Below are 26767 nucleotides of genomic sequence, written 5' to 3'. Positions count from 1 at the left end.
AACAATGTGATGATAATGACTCTCTTGCATAAAAGTGTTGGATTTAAACATTTTTACATAAAGAATTAGATTAGGAAAAAACTGTATAGTATGAAAAATGAAATATATTTTGTATCGGACGATGTTTCATGCTATCGTTACACGAGATCAGAAGATTACTCGTAATAAGATCTTGAAACTTTTAGATTTATTGAAATCTAAGATTCATCTATGTTAGAAACTATATAGTAACGACATAGTAAACCAAAGTGGCAGAACTCTACAGGCAGTTTCGGATAATTCTCCATTAATAAACTCTAAATATTCATAGCATATTTTCGTAAATTTCCAATTTACACCGCACCAATTTTTTAAACGCACTAATACAATTTCTAAATTTCAATAATTTAAACCACATAACCGTCGTATCTGGTAAGATAATACCGCGTGAGCAACAAAAGACGACTGCTTTGCATAGGACTGAATTACGCGCGTTTTCCAAGAACTATTCGATTTTCGTTAGCCGTGTGTTTCTATTCTGTACTATTCTCTTCTTTTTCTTCTCACGGTTTTCATAGCAGAGCCGTAGGACCGCGGGAATTTTGGCGTGCAAAGGATGTGATGACTGTCAAACCCTTTTTTTCCTCTCGCTCTGTGTTTCCCTTCGCGAGCGAGCATAAAGGAGCCGAGGAGGCAGCGCCAGCTTGACGCCGATGCCCTTTCTTGCAGCCCGTTGGTTATGTAGGTCATCCTTGGACACGATCTTCCGTAATTTACAATTCACGTGCGCAAGTGTAACGTGCGCGTAATACGATATCGGTGCGCGTTCAACGAATATGGCGCCGCATAGGTTGTAACGACAAATCCGTGAGGAACATATATTTTCATCCTCCAGATTGTCGTTAGTTTAGGTCAGATAGGGTACGGTCTATCTTGAATTCAGAGAAGGAAATAGGAACGAAATTGAGAATTTTTTTGGTACATCAAAGTTTCGTGATGTTATGCGATGCGTTATCGCTTTTCAACCAACAACATGCCTTGTAAGTTTCAATGAATTCACTTCTTACGCTGGAAGGTTGGTTAAGTTGATTGAGATCATATTAAAACTAATTGAAAAGTAAAGAAACGAATTTTTTGGACGAGTTAGAGAATAATTCAAATTTTTTTGGGCTAAAAACAGTAAGTGTTGGGTATAGAAATATCGATACGAAATTTATTTATTTCAGAAAATGGTATAGCGGTTATATGAAATTCACAGGGTCTAGTAAAACTTAGTAAAATTCTGAAATCTTATTGTTGAAAACTAGTTGAATATTCTACTAATATGAAACGTTCAAATTATTCCTTATTCGTCGTAAATGCTATACGTGTATCTATATGCTTTTGTTTTAATTACAATTTTTATGCAACAGAAGTACGAATGAAATTGTGTACAGCGTAATAAAGAGACAATTAATAATGTACGATTAGCCTTGTACAACCCTGTTTCAGTCTTTGATAGGAGCACCTGACGAGCTCTTCGAAAACTTTGTAGAAGGATGATTATGCAGGAACCGAGGAAGATGAGAGGAGACGCAATAACACGATATCCTAGGAATAAGGAAATCAAGAAGGAAAAAAAGACACAAGAACGGCCGGCCAGGTGGCCGAAACCACCTGCCTTTCGGAATGGTTCACCTAACTAAAGCGTATCAAGTTCTTTAAGACTCCTTGACATTCGAAGATTGGTTGAAAAAAAGAACAAACTTGGAACCCCTTCGAGAGCTGCTTCTTACATTCCACGTGTATGCAAATGACACCGAAATTCTACTATTATTAAATTCCACTTAACTAGTTTCTACTTTTTTTATGACTAACCATCGTAAAAACTAAAATCATAGGAATCGTAAAACTGAATATATGCTGTGATTTTGGAATAAAGCGTTATTGAAAAATTTGCCACATTTGGTGTATTCTGGATTATCCTACAATCTGAAAGTTATAAACATTCAATTAGGTTGTAGGATAATTATAGTCTACAAGTTCAACCATATTCAGTTGTATTCAAATTTAAGTTTCATCGCTTAATATTTTCACACATTTTGCAATAAAAATATATTGCATATTTTGTAAGAAATAAGTTTCATAAGAAATTGGAATAAAAATATTAAGAAATCTTGGAAGAATAGATCAACAAAAAGTATTACGATCCTTCAGCATAAAGAAAGAAAAAGAACGAATGAAAGGAATCTCTTGATAAAATTCATCAGCTTCGATATCGAAATATACTTTCATTTTCTATATGATAAAAACGATAAACGTTCTTCTTCAACCAATAATATCATAGTGATAATACCGTTAAATATTGTTAAATACGATTACCGAAGGTAGAATAATCGGCTGTGTTGTATCAGGTATAGAAACCCAAAGATTTGAATATTTGCAACCTACCAAATATAGCAAGCTGTGTATCGTTACAGGTATCCGAGCCAAATATATATCCTAGATGTGTGGTGTGCAGAGGCCAATGACCGAGTCGCGTGTGCGTGTGTGGGCGTTTTGCGTAGCGTGTTCGTAGCTTATGCCAGCGGCTCATAACCAGGACCCGGAAACATGTGCCTGGCATTCCCGCATCCTTTGTGTGGATCGACGCAGCGAAAATAAGACGCGGATGTGTTTCAGCTTGGAATCTCTCACAACACTCCTACGATCTACGAACGGCGCAATACTACGATAATACTCTTTTCGCGTATAATATCTTCTTTCTCGAGATGTAGTGCATTTTAAAGAGTTACAGTTGTTTTATTCTCTATTTTTTTTTTTTTGCCTCTATCTTACGTACTTTCTACGTATATTGCGTATTTTTAATTTTTGTTCAACTTTATTGCGATCGCGATCTTTCTTTTTTCACTTAACAGATTTTTAATTTTGGAAAGTTCGATCTTGCATCAAAAGAATAGTTTTTGTGAGGGAAGAAAGGAACGGAAATACGATTAGGTCGAAGAAACAGGACTTCAATTATGATGTTTCTCAACAGATTTGAAAGGATTGTGCAAGAGAATTGAACGCTATACTAAAATTAATATTGTGTCAATGGTTACTATTTGTTTTGTATAAAGATAATTCGTATTTTAGTTAAATTAAAAATAAATAGCATATTGAAAGAATTGTTTGCACTTTTACTTTCTTTTAGACCTATCTTGCTTCGGTAAGATACACAAGAATATTCTCGTTCATCTAGCTTTTGTAACTATCGTGGATCACTGCTGACTCACACGCCATGGAATGAATAACTTTGGCGCTCAATAAAGTATACAATCTTTTTTAAAAATGTATTACTATTGGCGTATATGACTCAGATATTACTATAACAAACATTAAACACCGTGGTTCAGTAAAATTTAGGTCCAGGACGTTACTTGTCATCTATTTTTAAACATACTTATTATCTTATTTAGAAACGCCGATGCAACGTATACTTTTTGTCGAAATACTATGTGAATGTTTATATGTTAATGGAAAATTTAAATATTCAAAAATGTGAACGTAAAAAACATGTTAAAAATGTATAGAATATCTAGAATAAAATACTCTTTATCGTATTTAGAGAACGAGACATGTAACAAATACACATGTAATCAAGTACGCATCTTAACAGTAAGTTTACGATTGTATGACGATCTCAGTCGTTGAACGAGTAAGTTTCTAAACCGAATGATACGCGAGCATTGTTTATATGCCGTTATTTTACCGCTATCGGTACACCATTATCGCTCGAAATTTGCTGTAAAATTTTTAATCTCGAATTATCCGATAGCAATATCAGATACATTGCAACACGGATAAACCATTTCACTCGAGATTTCCGTCTCTCGAGCTTTTTAAATCAAGGCTCTCAACAGGAAGGCGTTTGTCTCTTATAAAATTGAATATTCATTGTGACTTCATCGTTACATCATTACTACTATAGTCCGACAACTTATTAGAAAAATATCTATTTTGAAATGAATAAAATTTTTAAAATTCAGTTTATATAATGACACGAAAATCGAAACTTCGAAGCGAGCCAATGAACATCACTGTTCGCTATAACCAAACAATCAGTGGTAGGATCATGTTAAACGAATCCCATTAGCTTAAGAACGAGATATTAATTCACTACGTCCACAGGCTCCACGTCGAGAAGAAACTTGCAAATAACACGCGCTCAGTTACGCAACGGAGCAATGCACTCTTCACGGGCAATCTATTCATACTTCAAGGCCAGCTGCTAAGAAGTTTTATGGGCTAGGGTTTTCTGTTTCCTACCATGGTCATCGTTCCCTCTACCATCGCACACCTTAATTCTATTACTCTGTGCACGTCTAACATACTGTACGGAGAACCCGGAAGCGCCATAAATTAAATGTCACCATTGCTGTTTCATAGCAAATGACACGGATTTTGTTCAAACCTCTGGTTCATTTCGCGATGGAATCTACGATACAAACACGTAGATATGTTACATTTAAAAAATGCTACTGACGATAGCAATCTGGAAACTGTACGAGTTATGTGTACTTTGAAAAAATGTTAGTTTGTTAAAAATAAAGTTGTAGCGGAGAATACAATGTATGAGATTAGTTAGTATCGTGTGGCGATTTAAAGTGTGTCCTACCTCGTGATTCGTAGAAATCATAAATCAAACGAATTAACCCTAGTTCGACTCCTGCGTCAGTTTGACACGCGCGATAAATATAGAGAAATTACGTGTAAATGTAATGATACGAATCTAATGTCTGAACGTATAGAAAAGTTTCGTTTCCTTATTTTTCGTAATAATCAATTGACAGAAATACAATGATAAAATCAAATGATACAGTTAAAAATAATGAGAAATCGACCTTGGAAAGCGTCGCTACTCGAGTATACATGGAATTACGTAGCGTTAATGTTACTTCATCGAGAAGCAAAACTACATACAGTTGGAACAAAAATATGTCTTCCATTCAATTACCTCTCATTTCACATTTACATGAATATTCATGGTTATTTAGAAACCAAACCAACCAACTCAATTTGGTTACAAATTTCTTAATACCAGCTTAAATATTCAGCATTCGATCTTTCAGAAATCGAACAATTTACCTCGATGAAATCACTTTGACTTCTATGTAATTGCTTTTACAAACCTAAGGGGTAAGTTAATCTTGTAAGCCTACAATTATCTATAAATATATCTATACAGTACATCTATAAAATATATCTATAAAACTATTCCAAAAAGTAACGAAAAGAAATTCTTTCACCGTAACCGTATATCGATAACATCCGAGCCACGTGCATCGCGTGCACGTTACTCAACATAACATACATAACATGAGTAACACGCGGTATTTCGTGGTCCGATTGGAAGACGAGCGAAAAGATAAAGAGGTTGATTCGCTGGGAACGCGACAGGCTGCTGGTTGTACAACGACAAAGAATGGTAGGAGCCAAGGGACGAAAACGACGGTCAATGGCCTGACAAGGTCGCGAATGCAGAACGCAGAAGCTAGTTCCCCTCTGCGTCTGAATTTTGCCGCCAGATTCCGTGGTACACGCGTATGATCGTACACATGCAGAGCACCGGGTATCGCGTCTGGTTTCGAGCAAACCGGCCAATCACGGCGGTCGGCTTCCTTTGGTTCCGGCCAATGGCCGCGTGGGACCAAGGTCGCAGCGTTTACATATGTTCCCTTCGCTTATTATAGCCAAGTACTCACGCCGCTCGCTGCACGATCGCGACGATACACGCGGCTACAGGGGAGGGGGCACGAATATACACGAAAGGGAACGAAGAATTGGGCGCGCGAAAATCAACGGATGGTGGGGATGGCCGTGAGCTTTGAAACTACGTCGCGCGACCGAAAAATCGGCAGCCGCGACCACGTATACCGTGCAACCCCACGTGGCTGCATGTGGATGCTTTGTATTAGCGAATATATAACACGTAACGATTTTTCATGAATTTTTGTTATTTGATATTTATTTTGTTATTTGATATAAGCAGAGAATATAGAGATTTTGATCCATGTGGGTGATCAATATCCTCAATGCGGTAGTTTTATACGAAGAGCTAAGTATCATAGTGGTGTAAGTCAATCAGCTATTTTTTATATGATATTAACATTTTTCGAGCAATGAAAACGCATCGAATGTAAAATTTAAGGAATGATATTCTAAAGATTTGAAATATATCGCCAAATCCGAATTCTCAAAAGTTTTATGATCGGTAGATCTTCACATGTGCGTTCGAAAAATTATTTCATTTACTGCGGAACCATATATAAAAGATGGAAACAAAAGCAGTGACGACAGGTTGAAATTAATTAGTTTAAAAATAAGTACTTACTGAATGAATATAAGATATCCTAAGTCAGCATAAATTTGTAAATCATTCATTCGGAGCGAGGAAAATTTTTTCTGATAATGTACTTTATCTTGATCAGTCATTTCATATTATTTCCCCTAACTTTGCGATAAAAAAAATTGTATAATTCACACACATAGAGCATCTTTACGAATGTAACGAAATGATAAAATGTTTTTATGTATGTAATTTCTAGTAATCCTACGCTTTCACAATACGAACAGCGAATATAAGCGAACAGATAATTTACATTATCGTAAGAAAAAACTGCAGTTTAATCTAAACGACCGATTTGCGAACTTATATCAAACTATTCTAAGATTCGTCATGTTTTTTTTTCCTCCTCCCTACAAAATTTTTACCAACATAAAATTACCGATAAAATGAATCAAACGATTCCAAATAATTCGAATCTGAACGATCAAAAGCATTAAGAATATTAATGTAAAGAGAAATATATGAAGTATAAGAACGAGAATTAATAAATAAAGATACATGCAAGTTTTCAAAAAAAGAAAAAATAAGAAATAAAACCAAAAAATTCCTATGTCTCTTCGACGTGGCAAAAGACAGAAGATACCGCGAATTTACGGTTATATTTATACGCGTTGCGTTCGTTCCAACAAAGGCCATAAATGCACGCACGAGTCTGCTAAGCCAACGGATTGTGTAATTGTGTCATTGACCCACTTAGTAGGCGGATGATTAATTCTCGATTCTAGAGAAAATTATCAGTACCTGGGCACCTGCATTTAGTCGCGTTTCACGCTTGAACGTCGTTCGAAAGTGCACGAATATTCCATATTTTATCTGTGTGTGTTTTTTTTCATTTTATTACGAAGTTTTCGTAAGAGATGGGCGCATAATGTTATCGATCTACGTTTGTGACCACATGGTATTTAATATCGTAGTAATCTGATAACAGCAGCAACGCTATCAACAACGTGAAGTTTCGCAACTCTGCGTTTGTCTTGTAATACTAACAAATGCCAGAGGCCTTGAAATCACTCATAGTTCCACGCGTTCCATGCTCAGTTTTCCAGCCTCGATGCTCGAACGATTACGATTGTTCACGAAACACAAGCTATGGCAATCACTTCTAAAAAAATATTCTTTCTTTTGCTGAATTCTGCAGTTGATGCTTTATATCTTCTTTCCCATAAAAATTGAAGTAATCGAATTTTTAAATAAGAAAAATGTTATATTTAATTAAAAATAATATTACATTTAAAATCGATGATTGTAACAGTTTCTTGAAAGCGGTTTCTTTATATGAAAAAAGAGAAAGTACTGAATGACATCAAATTTTATTTCAACCTTTCTACGAAGCAAAAGAAGTGAATGTAAACTACCATAGTTGCATATACGAACAGGATATTGCTACATAAAATCATGAAACTTCTATTCGAAACACCTCGATACAGAACTTGTATCTTGTATCTTTAAGCATAGATGGAGGCGATAATTTCAAGTACGCTAACCTGCATAAAAATGATAAAGAAAATAAATTTCTAAGAACGCCTTTCTGGAGCACGCAAACAAAACTATCAATTTTATGTTTTTTCTTTGAACGCAAACCAGGTAAGACCGAAACCAACGTGAATCCTGCAAATCCCGTATTTTGCATTTTGCTTCTAACGTCCATCGTCGTTTTAAGAGAAAGAAATATACTGGTTTCGGGAGTAATTGTATGATTACGGTACTTTTATGCTCGGCTACAATATTCCAAGAATTCTTACCTTCGAAACTTCCATACTGCGAAATCGACGAACGCTGGCGGTTATGGTCGTCACGTTTCTAATAGAAGCAGCAAATAGGCAAGAGAAGAACCTCGCAACAAGATTGACAAACCGCGTTGCGCGAACAGAGAATAGATTAACGAGCAATCTCAAAGTAAGGTATCGGACTTTAGCATTTCACCTATTAGACGGGCCGACTCAATTAATCACTATGACTGCACGAGGAGAACCAGACGAGAGGAACGAGATGTTGTGAAAGCAACGACAAAATATTTGAACCACCGACGAACGATTTGGTCTCGTTTGAAAGCTGAATTATAGTTGTATTTCATCAAATTGATACGTCGTCTTATTGCTTAAGCGAGTTGATATTCTGTTACTCTCGTTAAGTGATCGGACATACGATTTTTGAATATAATAAACATGAAAGGAATGTGATACAATTTGAAATAAATAAGAGATATATGATTAAATGATTAAGTATACGTAAAACGTCGAAGATTGAGTATTTTTGATATTTGATAAGAAATCGAATGGCTTTGGATTATTTTGAGTCAAAGATAAAATTAAACGGAGTCAAGTGAAGTTATATTTCTAACGTAGGTATGTCTACCTGATAGAAAAAATGATATTCTTTGTTGAGTAAAATAGAAAGAATTACATTGAAAAAATGATTACATATTTCGTGATTAGTTTCACAAAAAATACATAGAAATGATACAAAATATCTTGAAGACAAGGCTTGATCCAAATGTGAAAGACACCAAAGGTAGTGTCGTCGTGGAAGTTTAAAATATTGCGCAATTCATTGATAGTGAAAAGACCTTTTAATTAGTATGCAATAACATGAAAAGGTAAATAAGTCGCAGAAAAGTTTGCGAATTACTAGCGCGTGTACGAGTAGGAATTGATGAGATGACGGAATACGATGTCAATGGCCGGCATCCTGTTGCATCAGAGCTAACCTTGACTCTAAGAAGTATATTTTGCTTCACTGAGTTCTCGAGTTTACGAGTCAAGTACGTTCACTCCCCATTTCTCGGTTGTCCCCTTTATATCGGTCGTACATCGAGTTTCTGAAACCTTCTTTGTACTCGACTATACATGATTTGTGATCGTTCCTAGACTACGTTCCATATTTCTATCTTGCACTCAGATAACCAATATTTCTCACATTTTTTATATTTTTTAAGCTAATACAGTTATATACTTATGTAGGCAAGCCAAGTACTTAATACATAAATTTTATGTGTTTCGTTTCAACAGACAAAAGGATTTTGAATATTTCGGCCCTTTGACAATGGACCACTAGAGACTCAAGTAAACTGTCAAATATAGTTATGGTATACTATAAATTTCTATAAATTTCATATACTATAAAATGTTAAAAATTTACGGTAAATATGTATTCTCTGTATCTGGAATCAAATTATAATTAAAACAACGATTGCTTTATATTTTCTTCACAGCTGAGAAATATTTCAACAGTAAAGACACAATTAGAGATAGAAAATGATCCAATATGATGTGATAAGATTGATAACGTAATATATAGCAGGGTTAATAAAAGCAATTTAATGATACATTTAACGAAATATATTTCCTGTTTGTTTAAAAAATATCTGCAAATTTTGAATATTTCCCGCAGAATAATAGGAAATATTTATTTAGACGATTCTCTACGATTTTCCTGAAGAAAATCGACTTGGAACGTAGAGTCCGGACACAGACCCCTTTATGTTCGCGAATAAAAATAGCAACAGCGTGTTACGTTCAACCGAGGATTCTTTATATTTTTGAATCGCCGTTCGAAATTCAAATAGCGGAAGTGTACCTGCGTTCGAACAGCCTTATCGACTAGATAACGCGCGTTTTATTTTATTTTTGTGCACAGTTAGAAGGCATGCGTGTATCATACGCGATCAATGAACATGAATTCTGAAGAACCTGAATAGTGACGATTCGATGCGAATTATCAAAGACTCGTATAGCTTGTCGTTAATTTAACACCATATTATAAACAGTATCATAAACATAACAGTATTATACAGTATTATAAACAGTATATAACAGTATTATAAACAGTATAAGTATAAGTCTGGAACTATTCGACATTAATGAAATTTACCTTGATGATAATATAATGTTATGCATACAAATGTCGTTTACTGAATTAGTCATCCTAGAACATTACTTCCTTCTTTAAGATGATGATTAACTAATTATAATATATCCAGAAAAATTATAAGCACGTTGCGAGAGAATCGAAAATTTTCTGCTATTCAAGAAATTCCAGGATCGAACATTTGCAAACTCTATCGAACAGAGAAATGGTTAGTTCGTGCGATTGTCATAATCGTACATACGTAAAACAACTATCACCATCACATGGATAGCTACAATTCGTAAACAGTATTACATAAATCTACTTTGTCTCTTTCTAACGGCAAATTTATCGATAAAGTCGAATCTACCAATAACAAAAGCTGATATAATTCGTGCTTCACGCTGGAACAAACATTTCCAGGCCTAAAACGCAGTATAGTAATAAAAAGTGATATTTCATAGCGGATGAAAATTTGTAAAACATATGGATTTCATAGGACAGAGGATGTGTCGCGTTCTCACGACGTGTCCACATGCAGCCACGCACGGTGGCTACGCATCTGTGCGTGTTTCCGCGTGCGTCACTTCGAGTTCTGGTTGCAACATACAGCGACGAACCAACGACACGGCCTAATTTCCTGCTTATGGCCGACCCTTTTGCTTCACCCAGATACCGTGCTGCCGCTCGGAACTGTGCCTGCCCACGCGTTATCGCGTTGCACTGAACACAGTGACCCAATAACAACGATTGATCTCGAAAGATAATCGTCCACAACGGCTCGTATCGCGGCGACTACGTCGCGTCGTAGATTTGGCCAAATCACGCTCTCTACGCCCGAAATATAATCTGGCGGAAAGATTTCGTGTCGCGTAATAACGATACGCGGCTAATGTATTTCCTCTGTTGGAAATTATTGTGTTATGAATATTCAGAATGACTAAGATTGTTGGATTTTAGGTTTTTAATGGATTTACGATGTGGAAGGAGGTTTATAATTATGAAATTATGACTGGTTTGCTTTATGGATGTTATAAATTAGTTAAAATCATGATTTGGAAGACATTTAACTCGAATTCTTTTTGCTTCTTACACTCGAAAAACGATTGAAATCGAATATTTTTCAGATTTTTAGATTCGTTTCTCTTTTTTTCGATAGGTAACATTATATATATATGTTTAATAATATAATATTTCTTTAGATAAATAACGATGACAGAAGGCTTGTTTGTTTGTTTGTTGCGTGTAACTATAACATAAGAGGAACAGTAACGGTATATTTACATAAAACTATGCCATGACCTTATATTATACGGTTCACAACACGTAAAAAGCAACGAATAGAGCAAAAATATTCGACGGCGCTAAAACGACTTCGCTTGATATTGATATCTTTACCAGGAATAGTCGCGTAAAAAAAGAGAAGATTCTGTCGCTAAAAGCAGCTTTCGCTCAATATAAAAAATCTCCTTAGCTTTCTAATAATACGAAAAATTATTAGACGCGTACTCTAAGAAGCCACACGTATCACGCGCAAATAGATGCAATTATTTGGGTCATATTCAAATGAATTTTGATCGCAATGGCCGTATAAGAAGCCGCCTTTCGCATCTAAGGACAGCGTGCACGATAGTTCCGCTCGGACACTAACGAACGGTATATGAATGTTTCTGGTCTAACGTTCCACGTGTCGCTTGCACACTCCGTATAATCTTGTAACGTTACACACATATACAGAAGCGATTGATCGCGCGGGTGCGCACACAACTCACAAGCATACTTTCTCGCGTTTCGTTGATAACGCTTGTAAATTTCGATTTGTATGTAATTCGTCTTTTTTTTCTTTCTTTTATTCTCGATTTTTGCCCGAATATTTTGATATCGCAGATACACGTGTTCCTACTTCGTGCTTGACACATTTCTTACGGCGAAAGATTTATGTACTCGAGTCTTATCTTTCGCCTTGGTATGTTATGCAACTTCCAACGCTGAATCAATACCAATATAAACCATACGTTTATGCGCTACATTTATTTTCGATTCTATAATATTGATTCGAGCCTTCCAGAAATCAAACTGATCGACTTCACCTTTAGTCAGTCTCGCAACTTAATTAAATATGTACGCGATTAACATTCACTATTCTGGAAATAGATTAGGTATCTACTTCCACGAGTTCATTTATTGCGAGAAGATGATTTCACAGTACATCTAAAAAATAATGTCTGTAACGTTATCATCGTTCTTTATGTTTCGATTTATGGGGTTGATCAATGTGGCTTGTGAACTAAACTCGATGTATCAAGTGTTTAGATACTTAGTAATTTTCTAAACAACAATTAATAATCCTAATATTAAAACAGGCTCTATCGAAAAGAAAACAAAGAACGTTGTAAGGCAAAGCAAATGTATAAAGTATAATAACAATGGATCAGGAAACGAAGCGAACAACAATCTTAATTCTGTTATCTTAACTCCACGTCTAATCCATCCCTATATTCAACGATCCAACTTCGATCAGAAATTCTACCACAAGTTACTCGCAAGCTCGAAAGATACGCAACGTCCCACGCATTTACACATATAGAAATACGAATATACGTGTGCTGCGTGCCAGTGCGTATACCACGTGTCGATACGTTTGAAACAGTATGCATCGTCTATACGGTTGAAAAAGACCGTGAAGAAGACTGTTAGATCTAACTGTAACCCAGACCTACTTTCGGCTTCCTTTGGACCTTCCAGCGATTACATACATCTGAGCGCATAGTACTGGTACGTATATGTATATAAATATGCATCGACATACATACGCATACATATTCTTAGATACACTGTCGACCATAAGTATTACCAATCGACGTTATCATTTAGTATATTACATAAATTATATGTTTTTCGTAGCTTTTATTTTCTAAGCATTTTATTATAAATCTATTATTTCATCTGTATGATACGTGTCTGATAACGTAAAATACTAAAAATAAAAAAAATCTCCTTACAAATTTTTCAAACACATACATACGTATGTATACTAACGTACATTCATACATGCATATATACATACATATACTTACGTATACATACGACACATTTGTACATGCGCACACATCAAAACCACACGAGCATACGCATTGCTCAACCACACGATCTCATCTTTGGAGCACGCTATGTTCTTACCTCCCTTTTCCTCGACAGCAAACTTCGTCGTCCTTGAACCCTTCCCATCTACCGACCTCCCTTTTAGGTTCTCACCCTCTCTAGCTTCACGAGCAGAAAGACCACACTCCAGGCGACAAAGCATCGAGTTACTCCTGCCTGTTTCTCCCCATCGAAGTGGAGGAACGAGCGAGTACGGATTTTCGTCGACTTTCGTCCACCTTCCCCAACGAGGTGAGCAGATCCTACGACCTTCGTTAGAACTCCACAGGAGAGACTGGAAAGGAAACTTCTCCTTTCCCTTCGTTTCAAAGAAACTGTTCCACTAGGCAGAGCGCGTTAGAGGCTGTTTTCGTGAAATCAGGACGCGCGCGTGTGGACTAGAGAGAAAGCGTTAGAAAAGGAGAATCGTGCGTTCGTCGAAGGAAACAAGACCGTAAGGGGAATAGGGACAGTTGGATAACTCGTTGCACGCGCGAACAAAAATTCATATCGCGTCGCGTACAAATGTAAAAAAAGGCCGTTTCGGAAGTGTCCACCCGTTTCGGGGCCAGCGAAGGTTATCGCGAATCGCGCGGTTGGACTTTAGCTGTCCGACGTTGTCATTGACGCGAGTTGCATGTTGAGAATTTGTCGCGAAAAAATGGTCTAAATGTAGAAGAATTTGTAGAGATGTTCAGAGGGAAGCAACAAAGATTGATATTGGTGGAACGATTTCGATTACATGTTCGATATGTCAGAAGTAATTGGGTAATTGCGATTCTTACGAAGACTGTCCATTTCATCGGTCACTGCATGTCGGCTAATTACGCTAAAAAACTGTGCTATTATTTCCACTACACTTTTTGGCTCGTCTTTCGCTGATATATGTTTCACGAAACAATCTTAACAAGTCTATAAGTGACATTCTGCACACAAAGATATCAATATCGAAAATCAAAAGCAAACAATTCTATCCATTAATTTCACGAAAATAATGAACTAATAGAAAATACTAGAAAAATACACCTAATTAATGACATCCCACAGAGGATATATCCAAATTTTCTTAGAATTTCAATTTTCCTAAAGAGTCTATCCCAAATTCCTGATCGTTGAAACGAAATCCGGGAAAACCAAGTATCTATGGGTAATACCACGCTATTAAAATTTCCACCGCGCAACAGTCGATCGATTATGTTACCATTAGAAATGAAAGAAGACCAGGCGCAGTTAGTCTCGTTTCGATCATCATGGTGAAAAAAGCAGCTCGATGGCACGTGGTGGGCTAACTAACCAATTAAGCGAGCAGCTCTGCGGTCTTCGCGAGCGATAGTGATTAATCGGTCGATCTAGTCAACTCACAACTTTCTCTACGTGCTGCATTTAACGGGGCGCCGTTAGCCTCCTGTGAGTCGGTGTGACACCAATATCCACTCACTCATACTTTCGTATTCGACAATAGAATTTATAACGGTACTGCAGCGTCGATGCAGCGTGACACGTTATACACGCAAGATTCCGATGATTCGGATCATTTCAATGTATGTACATATAAATTGCTTGATTAATATGTTTACGAGGGCATGACATCGAAGATTAGAAGAAACTCGAGCACGAGTCTCGAAAGTTGCACATTCTTTTTTATCCAGCAAAGTTGATAACGGAAGAAATATCTAGTTTCGTGTGTTGGCTTATAGCAGCGTTATCATTGTGGCTGATAAGTTATGCCGAAATTTATTGACGTCGCAATCGCGGAGCCTTGGTAATCTTCGCTCCGCGTATAACTCGTTGCACACGGTGAGTCAATTTTTAGCAGTGTAAATATGAACAAGATCGTGCAATAACGATTGCCCTAGTGACGCATTTCTATTTCACGTACGAACTGTGTAAGTATGCAGGTATCATCGAGCATTTTATTGTCTTCTTTTGTTTGATGCATAGGCTGCATTACTTAGGAAGTCAAATGGTATTTAAATTAAACAGGAGCTATTTTATTATCTTCTTTTGTTCGATGCATAGAATACAATACGTAGAACGTAGCGCGATACTTAAATTTATAACACGTAATATAGATAGAGGAAATCGTTGCAGTGCACTCTAAACGATTATGTTAATCCAATCGTGTCGAATATTTACGTCACACGAGACACGTGTTTATTTAACGCATCACCGAAATCAGACACCGGTATCTCTTTGTGTACGATGCACATTTCAACAACCATGTGGCGATCGCATTAGGCTTCGACGACAAGGCATCACAGAAACACCAAACCGAATTCCGCTCGAAGCGAAACCAACGAACAGTGACGAAATATCGTTGCATCAACGCGATCCATTATCAATTAAGATGTATTTCCGCGTCTGTTATTTTAGGACCGGAAACCACTCTGTTGTGGCTGCATAAACGGGACACGCGTGGCGATAAATTAAAACAATCCACTCGATCGAAACGTTCATTCTTCAGGCACAGATAAAATACCTATTTCGATCCAGCGGACTTTTTAACCAATTCTTTGTAAATTCTTTATCAATCGTTCTATGAATCTATCTTTTAACTATAATTCCATAAATTCTTCATTTTCTCCGTTTTATACGAATTCTTTAATCGATCCTTTAGGAATTACCTGTTTCGTGAAATTTTATGATTACGAATCGACGAATCCTTTATACAACTTTCACGATATTTTCCCACGAATTCTTTGCAAGTCTCATGCGAACTTCTAAGCAGACTCTCTACAAATCGCTCCGACGAATTCTTCATAAATTCCGTAGAAATTTTTGAAGAAACTCTCGACGAGATTCACGAACGATCAGTCGGATGCATCGTAGCGATCGATACGAGTACGATACGAGAACGACACGCACAAGGAACGACGCAATGCAAGCGTGAGTGGATTGCACCGCGGCTCACCGCGAACTGCGGTTTCGCGCGATGAATCTGTAAGAATGTTGCATTCGCACTGGGGGAAATCGCGCGCACCACTAGCACGCTGCACGCGCGTGTATCCGCTTGCTACCATACGTATACGTATATACGGTGTATACATAGAACGATGTGCAAGGCTGGCAGAGATTCGCATGCACGCCGACTGACTCTGCGCGAGTGGTGACTCGCCCTGCGTGATTGGGTGAAACAAGGGTAGGAGGCGGACCAATCTGCCGCCGCTGCACTTCGCCTGCAGCCGCACACGTGCACCGGCTCGCGAATCGTGCGACCGCCTGCATATGTTTGCACAGAGGTCGGCAGGTGAGAGCGTGTTCGCGCGCAAGGAGTGATGGCGTCGCTTTGGTCAGACATTGGAGGTACGAAAGGCTTCCGGCCACGTGCGAAAACCATCGTTTCTTTTAGCAATTTTTAGATTCTTTTCGATAAGAAAGTTCGGCATTTTGTTGTTGACAGATAAGCCAGGGAAACGTGGTTGCTGTTCGAATATCGCGTCGTCACTGCAATGGCTTGATATTGATAAATCGATTGCTGGAAGTGGCATTTAGCTCTCGATTGGTTTACAGATGATCGCAAAGTCGAATTAGATTTAGACCCGGTTATTTAATTTCCATCTTTGCTTTGTATTTTACGCGAGAGATTTCGTTGATGGTTCTTATCGCGTGAAACACGGGATATGGATTAAAACAAAAGTGTAGTCTATGTATTCTGAAATTAAGTAGCTTTACCGATACCATTACGTGTCGTTTACGATTCAACGACACCGACTGACAATTAATACTCGATTTATCGAAGCGTGCAGTGACAACTTTGACTTGAGAAGGTATAACATTTCGAAGACGATTGTGCGTGCATTGTCGTTGCGTGATGTTTTTATAGATTCTCGAGATTCTTTTTTATACGTAACGAGATATCATGATAATATATATATAGTAGATGAAATTTCCGAATCTTTAAGATACCTGCTCAAGTATAAACATGTTAATAGTAAGTAATATACGAGTGGAACTTACCCTCGCAGAATAGGGTGACATCGGTAAGACTCTCGCTTTTGAACAAATTCGAGAACGCTGTCGCTAGGTTGCTACCGAAACTATTCCACTTGAGACAGAATTGCTGATGAGAGTCCATGATGCCACCCCTAGGCCCGACCCCGTGACCTTCTCCACCCCTGTCTCTGCCACCTTCAAGTAGGTATTTTCCTTCTTGATCGCGCTCGTGCCCAACAGTTCGTCCAACTATACAGAAAGCAATCTTCCTTTATAAACCATCAACAATTCATACATATAAAAGCAGCGTATAAAACACTACGTATGAAAACATTTACAGCAGTATCTTAAAGCGTAACCGTCGTCTACGATAACAGCTCTATTGAATACGCGTCAAATCTTGGAAATGTTCACGGTGTCACGATACGAGTCGCAATATCCATCCGAGAGCAATCGTGTTATCGACGAAATATTACGATCCATAGACGAGTCTGTAACCCAGCGATCGTCAAGGCAACGGGTAATTCACCAGCTCGAGAGATCGATGGAGCAAACCGGGGATGCGAATCATCGAATCGAATCAGTTGGCTAACCGCGAGTTGCTCGTACTCTACACCATGTCATGGAACGTTCTAACCGGATTTCCGTGATACGGAGGGAAACCTACCGATGCTCAGGACCGTATTACCATCCGCTCGATACAGCCTCAACAGGGACACCGATGCATCGATGATCGCGCACCATTCGCGATAATCCGTACGCGTCTCGAATATCCGCGACACCCACTTCGGGATCACACGATACACGCTCGTATCTCGATTGTACGAATCACTTTTGCCGATTTACGAGTTACGAGCTGGCTCGAACTCACTGAACAGAGCGACAGCAGTACTCTGCGCACCGGTCTCGCGTACACGTGTTCACGCGGCACATGATCCTCCAAAAGTGTTCCTCGATCTCACTGATTCTACTTGATGCTGCCTGTTTCCAGCCACGGACACAGTACAACGAAACGTTACGAAACGCAACCGGATAACTTTGATTTACAAAGCGTACGTTTGAATAACGAACGAGTGAACGAAGAAAGAAAAAAAAAAGACAGACAAAACAGTGAAAGATGAAACTGAAACGAAAGTCGCGTGTTCCCTCCGCGTGATGCTCTCGTAGTGTATCGGGACACTGGTCGCGTATACACTGGGCCGAGTTTACTTGGTCTTAGCCGGCCGAAATCGAGTCACCGACTTGCATCGCGCATCGTCGCGACTCGCAGGAACGAATCACGCGTAACTGTCCGTCGTCGCGTGTCTCTTTCTCTCCTTCACCGTGAAGTACGCTCTCACTGACTCGTTCTCCGTTACTCGTGCACGCGTGCTCGTTTCTCTATCTTCTTTCTACTCACTGGTAGCGAGCGGTAGAGGAACAGATAGCCGCGACGACGGTGAGCACCCCGACGACGACGACAACGACGACGACGACAACGACGACGACGACGACGTAGGCGCGCGGGAAGATCGTACGCGATCGACGTGTGTACGAGTAGTAGAAGGAACCGGTGGCAGAAGAGAGAAGGAGGATCGAAGACGTCGATGGTGTGGTGTCGCGAAGGAAAGAACGTGAATATGGGTCATCGGTGCCGATGCAAATGCGGTTAGACGAAATAGTGTGAGTTCGGTGTACTTTCGGGGGGCCGGGTGGCGGTAGGCACGAGTGGAAGAAGAGGGAAGGTCGCGTAGGTGGGAGGAGAGGAACCGAAGGAGAAACGTCCAGGAGTAGGGGAAGTAAGATTCGACTTTTTCGAGAAGAGGTGGGGCAAGATTGCTTAAGGCTAGTAGAACTTCAGTTCGCGTGGTACCTCTTTCTCTTTCTCTCTCTCTCTTTCTCTCTCTCGCTCTCTCTGTCATTTCTAGTTTCTATCTCTTTCAGTATTTATCTGTTTCTCTCTTCTGCTTGTTCATGGTTGATCCTCGCCGGATTCCCCTTGCCACCTTCCGTCGCTGTCTTTCTCGTCCAAAGGGTTTCGTCTCGTTCCCTGTCATTGTCTCTTTGTCGTTCCTCTACGATCCCATATATCCCCCTTTAACGCTTCTAAGGTATCACGCATCCCCGCCACTTTCTAATCTAACACGTGCCAGGGACGAAACGCGGAAACGTGGCGCCACTCGGCAAGAACGCCGCGAGCGTGGAAGGGATCACGGTTGCACGGTCGCCTTCGTTACCACGGCCACGCTATTACGTCACTGTCCCACGGAAAGTTTAATCGGCTGTGAACTATGCAGAACCGGCCGCGGATGCATCCTCCACGCCTTTTCGATTTTTCTTCTCCCCTGACTGTTTCAGAGGGAAGGATCGCTTCGAAGGATCGACTTTAATCTTCCGATCTAATTAATCTAACGATCTGATCGAACGATACGATTTTTTATCAAGCTTTATATTCGAAGTTATTGGTAGACATTCGTTGAAAATTATGTCTGTGGCTAAGATCATTACTAAATGTTTCTAATTCCATTTGTTTCCACGGCAACCGTGTTATGACATATTCCAAGTTAGGGAACAGAATGTTAATATCAGCAGAATATTATAAAATGAAATTTATATAGAACAATCTCGATAACGGTCTTTCTAATTCTAAATGCCTAAATATTCGCATTAGTCGCTTATTTATCACGTGATAATAGAAAGGTAGAAAAATTCCAAATAAATATTTGTTAACTCTCGTGCAACTTGAAAATGAAGGAATTAAGAGGAAAAAGGTGACTATCTTCCGAAATTATCGCTTGATTCCAAGTTCTTCGATCGTAGGCCAATATCACAAGCTTCTAATCGAAATTTCTTACTATCCAATGAATTCTACAAAAGAAGCTAACGTCCCTAAAGATATCTGAGTGGCGCGTTAGCACGGTTGGGTTACGAAACGACCGCGTTACTCAGCAGAATTCGTCTGTTTACGAAAATGAAGCGCAACGAATCCGATTTTCAAGGTGTACAATTTGCTACTTTCACACCTGACACAAACATCGGAGAGCCTTCGTTTCAAGCTCGTCATGGCGAATTATTCCAAGTCAGAGATTGGAGCGGTGTAACAAACTGTCCATTAATTTATCGAATGCTCGAACCGCCAAACTGAGCATCGAGGACTATGAGTATTTGTCTTTGGCTTTGTCGAAACTTGAAAGGCAAACAGAAGTGGCTACGTAAAGAGTTCGATGAACAAGTGTGCACACGACATTCTTCAACGCACACGCGTGCCACCACGCCTTATGTAACAAGGCTGATTTCTTGAAACAAGATTCACGACGGAGAAACGTCAAAAGAAGGCGTAAGGTGTTCAGGGTTTTTGAAATTGCAGTTACGCCCCGTGGTATATTCGTCGACTGAGTCGCGCAACCATACGGACGCGTTCGAGTCGAGGTCACGAAGAGAATTTACGAGCGGTTGAGTGAATCGGAACGAAATGACCGTCTCGCGTCATTCTCTGGTCTGACAATAACCCTTCCGATGATACGAGTCAGTTAGACGAAAACGAGCCGCGAATCGTAGACTCGAAACGTCTTCATTGCTTTATCGCTATCGCTATCACGCTTTTCGATGAGGAATTTTGTTACAACTTTATTGCGTGAATCCACTCTTCGTACTGTGCCAACGCGTTGTTCAATTCATCGACTAACGTATATATACGACGAGAACGCAAGGATTAGATTACTAAACTGACCAAGAAAATTTCCGTATTACGAAGAAACGTTTAAGTAGAATGGACCAATATTGCACAGACGGATGTATGGTCAGACGTTTATGGGCGAAACGTTTGGAAAATTTTCAATTATTTAAGTATTTTGAAGATAGAACACAGCTAATATTTTAACGTTGGCGTGAAAATGAATCGTATACAGCTAGTTTCGAGGTTTTCATTCAGGGGAGTGACAAAACCTCATAAAGAACGTCAAAGATTCTTATCTACCATCGTTCGTCAAAACACCACCGAGGGGATAATTTATGAAACCCACGCCCATAGGATGACACCATCGCGAAGCGAGGCTATATACGTTCCTGGTCCGCCAAAATTTAGTGTGCACTCCCTGCTCTGGCATTGCGTGCGTGCAAGAGGCGTCGAGCCTCGTGAGGGTATAGAAGGGTAAAGGAGGAAAAAGCGTAGGAGTTGTGGGGAGACAAGACAGAGAAACTGTCAGAGAGCCATCGAGAGGGACAGAGGCGGACGTAACAGCAGAGAGTAATGAAAGGAAGGGGTATGAAAACGAGTGGGGAAAGGGCGAGCGAGAGAGAAGGTAGATGGAAATTCAGCCGCTCGAAGCATTCCTGCGTGGCGCTTAGCGATGGCCATCGAGTTTTCTACTACGAGTTTCCAAACAATTTCCCTATACGAAGATCGGAGCTGTCCGGAACGTTGTTCCAGCTTGAAAATGGTGAAAGAAGGGAAATTTAATTTTGATAAATTGAGGCGCAAGTTATAATATATAACTATAGTATTTGTCACGTGACATCAGTGCTTTTATTAAGTGAAGATTAATATTACGTACTTGCATAAGTTCATTCATGGTAAGAAGATGACATAAAGAATGTTAAGTTCTAAGATAAGCTTAAAAACCAGTGTAATAGTATTTCATAATTTATGAAGTTGACCTGATGTGGCTTCTCAACGGTTCATATAACATGCTGAATGAATGGAAGCTGTATACCGCTTCGGTATTTCAATGACGCGATTCAAAAGCAACAGATCCTGTTGAGTTACAAGTTATAGGTTACAGCCGATTCTTCTATAATTTTGTAATTTCACGCGGAACAATCGGACGACTGGTCGACCGACAAACTCATTTCTAAAATTCATTATCGAATCTGTCACTGTAATACGAGAGACTCTATTTGCGACCGTTAACTTGTAACTTGCGACTCGTAAATTTTCGCTAACAATATTAGTTTAATCGTGCAAGAGGGTCCAGACCACCGAAAACTTGCCCAATCATATTTCTACAATACATTAAACCTCCACCTACCCCGAACCTTCGATACAAGCCTAACCTCATCAAACAAGCTCAAACTCCGAAACCACACAAAATTCTCCTAGCAATATCGAACTCTTCTCAAAGTAACCAGAAAAACTCGACGGACTCGGTCAATCAATTCCGAACGTGTCTCGAGTCCATCGCTAACTGCGTGGCGCTCGGAGCAAAGGAAAGCGAAAGGGAGGGGGTGAGAGTGAGCGAGCGTAGGTGAAAGAAAGAAAGAGAGAGAGAGAGAGAGAAATTGCGGCAACGATGATAGGGGAGGGAGATATAGTGCGTGGGGTGGGGGAATGGAGGTGGATAGAGGGAGAGGCTCGCGGGAGGATCGAGGAGGCTCAAGGTCGCTGCGGGGCCGCACGCGCGCCCCTGGACACGCACACAATTCCGCGATACGCGCACGCACACGCGCACGCTTGCGCGACGCGCTGCAACACGGGCGTGTGCACACGGGGTGGCGGGGTTAAGTGCGCACTGCAGCGCACACGCAGTTTACGCGGCGCACGCGCACAACCGCGGCGCGGGTTCCGCGAGCTGGTATGCGAGCGCGTAACACCGGCGTTGATTTCGCGCTAGCCAGCCGGCGTTCGTGTATGTACTACTTTATACGTGTATACGTGTATGTACACATGTACGTATATATGATAGTGTGTGCGCGGGCGAGTAATTCGGCGGTACTCTTATGGCGACGCGTATTATGTCACCGATTCTGGCCTGCAGACGAGACGCGTTGCGTTGTATGGATCTCTTCTTTTTTTCGTTTTGGTAATTGAGGGCCGTGGTAATAAAACTTAAATTATATTTGTTGGTAGAGAAAAATATAGGTTTCGTAGGAAGATTGTAGGACAACACGATAAGTCTCATTATCTATTTTTTACAGGACGGCGGTTTTAAAATTCAATAATTTAAGTCAATTAATCTGGTGTTATCAACATTGTATCACTTATATTTAATTTTGAGGAAACAAATCATGTATTTTCCAATGCTTATACTATATTAAGATATCGAAAGGTATTAAAATATTATCCGTATTGACGATTATACCTTTGGTTAGATCTAACAAATTCTTCTAAAACAATTAACAAAATTGTACTTGTCGCAAGCAATTTTTCGTATGATGTTCACACTTCAAAAAAATAGAGAAGTTCATCACTACGAATTTACAGCTTACAGTCTCTAAAAGCTATTTGATTTTGATCGATTTTTAATTGGTTTTTGTTCCTCTGCTCGAATCGTTGAAGTCACCCCTTCGAATGAAGCAGTAGTTGAAACGAGCGTTAAGGGTAGTTGGAGAACTGAAAATTGAGAATGAAGCAGGTTGCAACAGAAAATTTCAGATATGGTGTTCGTGGAAGAACACAATGCCGAGTGTTCTCGGTTGATGATTCTTGGAAAATGTATCAAAGATCCAATTAACGTCGACTATCGGAGTTGACGGTTCTGTCGCGCACAATAAGATCGTGAAAACCGGGCTCCGTTGTAATGGCATTAGAAGCGTTTCTTGAGAGCGGAATTGGCGTTTCGTTGGAGTTATATGGCTGTTTTATAGCCTTCGCTTCGGCCAAGACACATTCCATTGAGAATGATCGCGAAAAATACGCGAAATTGACGCGGGAATGATTGTGACGGGCAATTGCTTTTTGCGCCGTTGACAATGACAAAGTGCATTTTTATGTCGTCGATAATAAGTGGTTATATTGGCCATCGATCGAATTATACAGGCATAGATGATGAATTTTACTTTGATCTTCTACAAGCACAACACACATGCATCGCAATAATATAAAATCTACAAATACCATATTTTCAATCGCGATACCAATAGTCTAACGTCCTTTACGAAATATCTATTGATGTCGTAAAAAGCACTGTGTGTGTATATATATACAGGATATCCCACGCAACTGGAACAGGCTGTATATCTCCTAAACGGTTAGGAATAGAAGAAGATATCATAAGTGAAAGTTAAATGCTATCAGGCGGTGCATAATATGCAACTAATTTTATGCACTTTTATGCATCGAAAAGATACAACTATACTCTTTTCAAAAACGGAAACCTATATTTTTGACTGCACCAATCGATGCAGTTCCTTGCGCTCTACATAAAAGTACTAACATACTTATGCCCCAAACTTATTCATTACGAAGCTAAGTGTTCTCTGAATTATTTCAGTCTCTCGACAAGTGTTCCGGAGTATCCACGTTTTGTTCCATTGCAATTTCCGATACATATATATCATATAAAAATTCTAATTGTCGACGACGTCAAAATCTTCCAAAGAATTACTTCTAATTTTCGAAAAATCATAAATAAACTTAGTCAGAAAAAAAATTTTTTTAATATTCCACAAAGTTGCTAAAACTAGCTGAAACGCAGTTATCCGGCAAAAATCACATTTGCACGAGCAAAAACATTCGCGTGAACGGTAATAGGGGTGATTCTCCAGGCGGCTATTCCTACGTTCAAATTACCGTTGTTTTTCTCTCAGACAGAAAACTGCATTAGTGCATTACGCTGTGTAGCTAGTAACTGAATTATTTCGCCGATTCAATTAAAGACCCTGCTGCTCTCGGTTGTGTTCAATAGGTATGAGAACGTGGCACTGCTTTGATAACCTATTCTATTAACTAGCGGCAAGGTTCGGTCAAAGGCACGGGTTACTTCAGCCAAGGATGTACATTTTCTTTGGAAACGAATATCTCATCGAGAAGAAAGATATTATTCGAAGAGAGTAGTTTAGAAGACGTAAATGCGCGTTAACGAAATTACAATATGTTTCTCTCCTTATCCAATGCGCGGTTGTTTTATCGTAAGGCATCGTACGTTGAAAGATAATTCATTGAAAAAGTCGTAGCCTGGAATATATCTAATCGTATGTATATCTAATTTTCATTTTGTACGATTGAAAAAGTGGGTGATTATTATTATTATTAAGCTGGAGAATTTTGAATAATAAATAATGTTCTTATTTTTCAATTTCAAGTTTCATTATTTTTCAAATAATAGATTTATTTCACGTATTCTTCGTTTTATTTCAACAACGACAGTTGCAACTTCGAAATCTATCTCACTTGCCTTTTCATATGAAGGAAAATTAAGTAAGACCAATCCACATCACATTACACCTTCCATTACCGAAATCGAAAGATTAATCAACAAAAGTATACTAATTGTTCAGAAAAATACACATCCTGCGCAACTATGCATACGACGTATGAAATGCAGATTAAACCCTCGGGAAAACTCGATCACTCGACAAAGAAACGGATTGCGATTCTGATGTCTCTGTATCAAACAGCAAACCAGCGAAAAACGCAATTAGGCGTTTGCCATTCCTGCGCATTCGCCCCATTGAAATTCGAGGAGGCACGGGAGCAGCGAGGTAGCGGTTGCGTCAGAGGCGGAAGCGACGTGGCATAGCATGAAGGGCGATAACGTTGTAGAAAATACATTCTAGTATTCTACGAAAGAGCTGGCCGTGAAGTATAGTCAATACTGCAGCCAACGATTCCTACCGCAGCACTGTTTCCCCCTTATCCAACGACTCTCCAGAAGCTTCCGCCCCCGAACGAAAGATAAAGCGAGAAAGAGAGAAAGACGAGATTTGTGCGAATCCTGAATCCCGGTAATAATTGCCGAAGGGTAGGGAAAATGCAGAGGAAGGGTTCCCGTCTGATGAAAATTTCGGCCTAAAAATGCAAACGTATACTCATAATACGAAGAAGAAACGCTTGACGAGAAGAAGTTTGCGAGGGAAAAAGCAAATAATCGCTATGTTGTTCACGAACCTATGGATTACATCGATCGTTTCGATCGAACATTACGGCGGTAAAATGAGACGAGTACAATTTTGTTGATTCTCTGATTTTTATGTTGTTTGATGGTTAGACGGATGTACTCTAATATACGTACGCATAATGTAGCTAAAAAGAGGAGCAACTAATTCGATTGAAAGATACGCGAACCTGCTAGATATAGATGACAAATATACGAAATTTTATGAAGAGACTAACAATATACCTGTCACGTAAAATACGATGATAAACGCTTTTAAAATCAGTATTTTCTAAGAAACTTGAGGAATCAATAATTTTGATGCAAATATTTTTTAAAAGAACCACGTAACTTGCTTTTATAAGAAGACAGTTTTCGTAATACGTGACTGGTTGACAAAGTATCGCATCTTAGAAGTGTTCTTACACGAAAAATAAAGAATGTGACGTATCGTGTCCTTCCTCCATGTCTCCAACTGTAACATTCACGAGATACGTACGGTAACAACGAAGAATCATTTAACAGAAATTACGAAATTTGCTATAGAAGAATTCGCAAGGAACAAAAGAGCAGAAGTAAAATAGATAGAGGCAAATGAACAAACGAGAAATTTCATTAACGTACTAGAGCAGGTGTTTCTTCATCGACAACAAGCTCCCGGAGACTCTGACGGTTCCTACAAATCGATGCAGGGACCTGATCTTGATACGTA

At 39.2% G+C, this 26767-nt stretch overlaps 1 protein-coding gene across 7 annotated transcripts in view; it reads right to left on the bottom strand.

Moving 5' to 3' along the window:
- The window catches only part of LOC132908493 (zinc finger protein chinmo), a 72327-nt gene that overhangs the window by 34307 nt on the left and 11253 nt on the right, over window positions 1-26767 (bottom strand). For 4 of the 7 annotated variants that reach the window (XM_060962551.1, XM_060962558.1, XM_060962514.1 and 1 more), the window contains exon 2: window positions 17291-17515. In XM_060962551.1, the coding sequence (XP_060818534.1) occupies window positions 17291-17408 (118 nt within the window). In that variant the 5' untranslated portion in view covers window positions 17409-17515. Of the gene's footprint in view, window positions 1-2409; window positions 2750-13372; window positions 14209-17290; window positions 17516-17933; window positions 19080-26767 lie in introns of those variants that run through there. The other 3 variants (XM_060962542.1, XM_060962533.1, XM_060962524.1) reach the window with 3 other exon arrangements.

The sequence above is a fragment of the Bombus pascuorum genome, chromosome 1 (assembly GCF_905332965.1).
Source record: "Bombus pascuorum chromosome 1, iyBomPasc1.1, whole genome shotgun sequence".
NCBI lineage: Eukaryota > Metazoa > Arthropoda > Insecta > Hymenoptera > Apidae > Bombus > Bombus pascuorum.
Note: the sequence above shows the minus strand (reverse complement) of the source record. Positions and strands in the feature narration are given on the sequence as shown.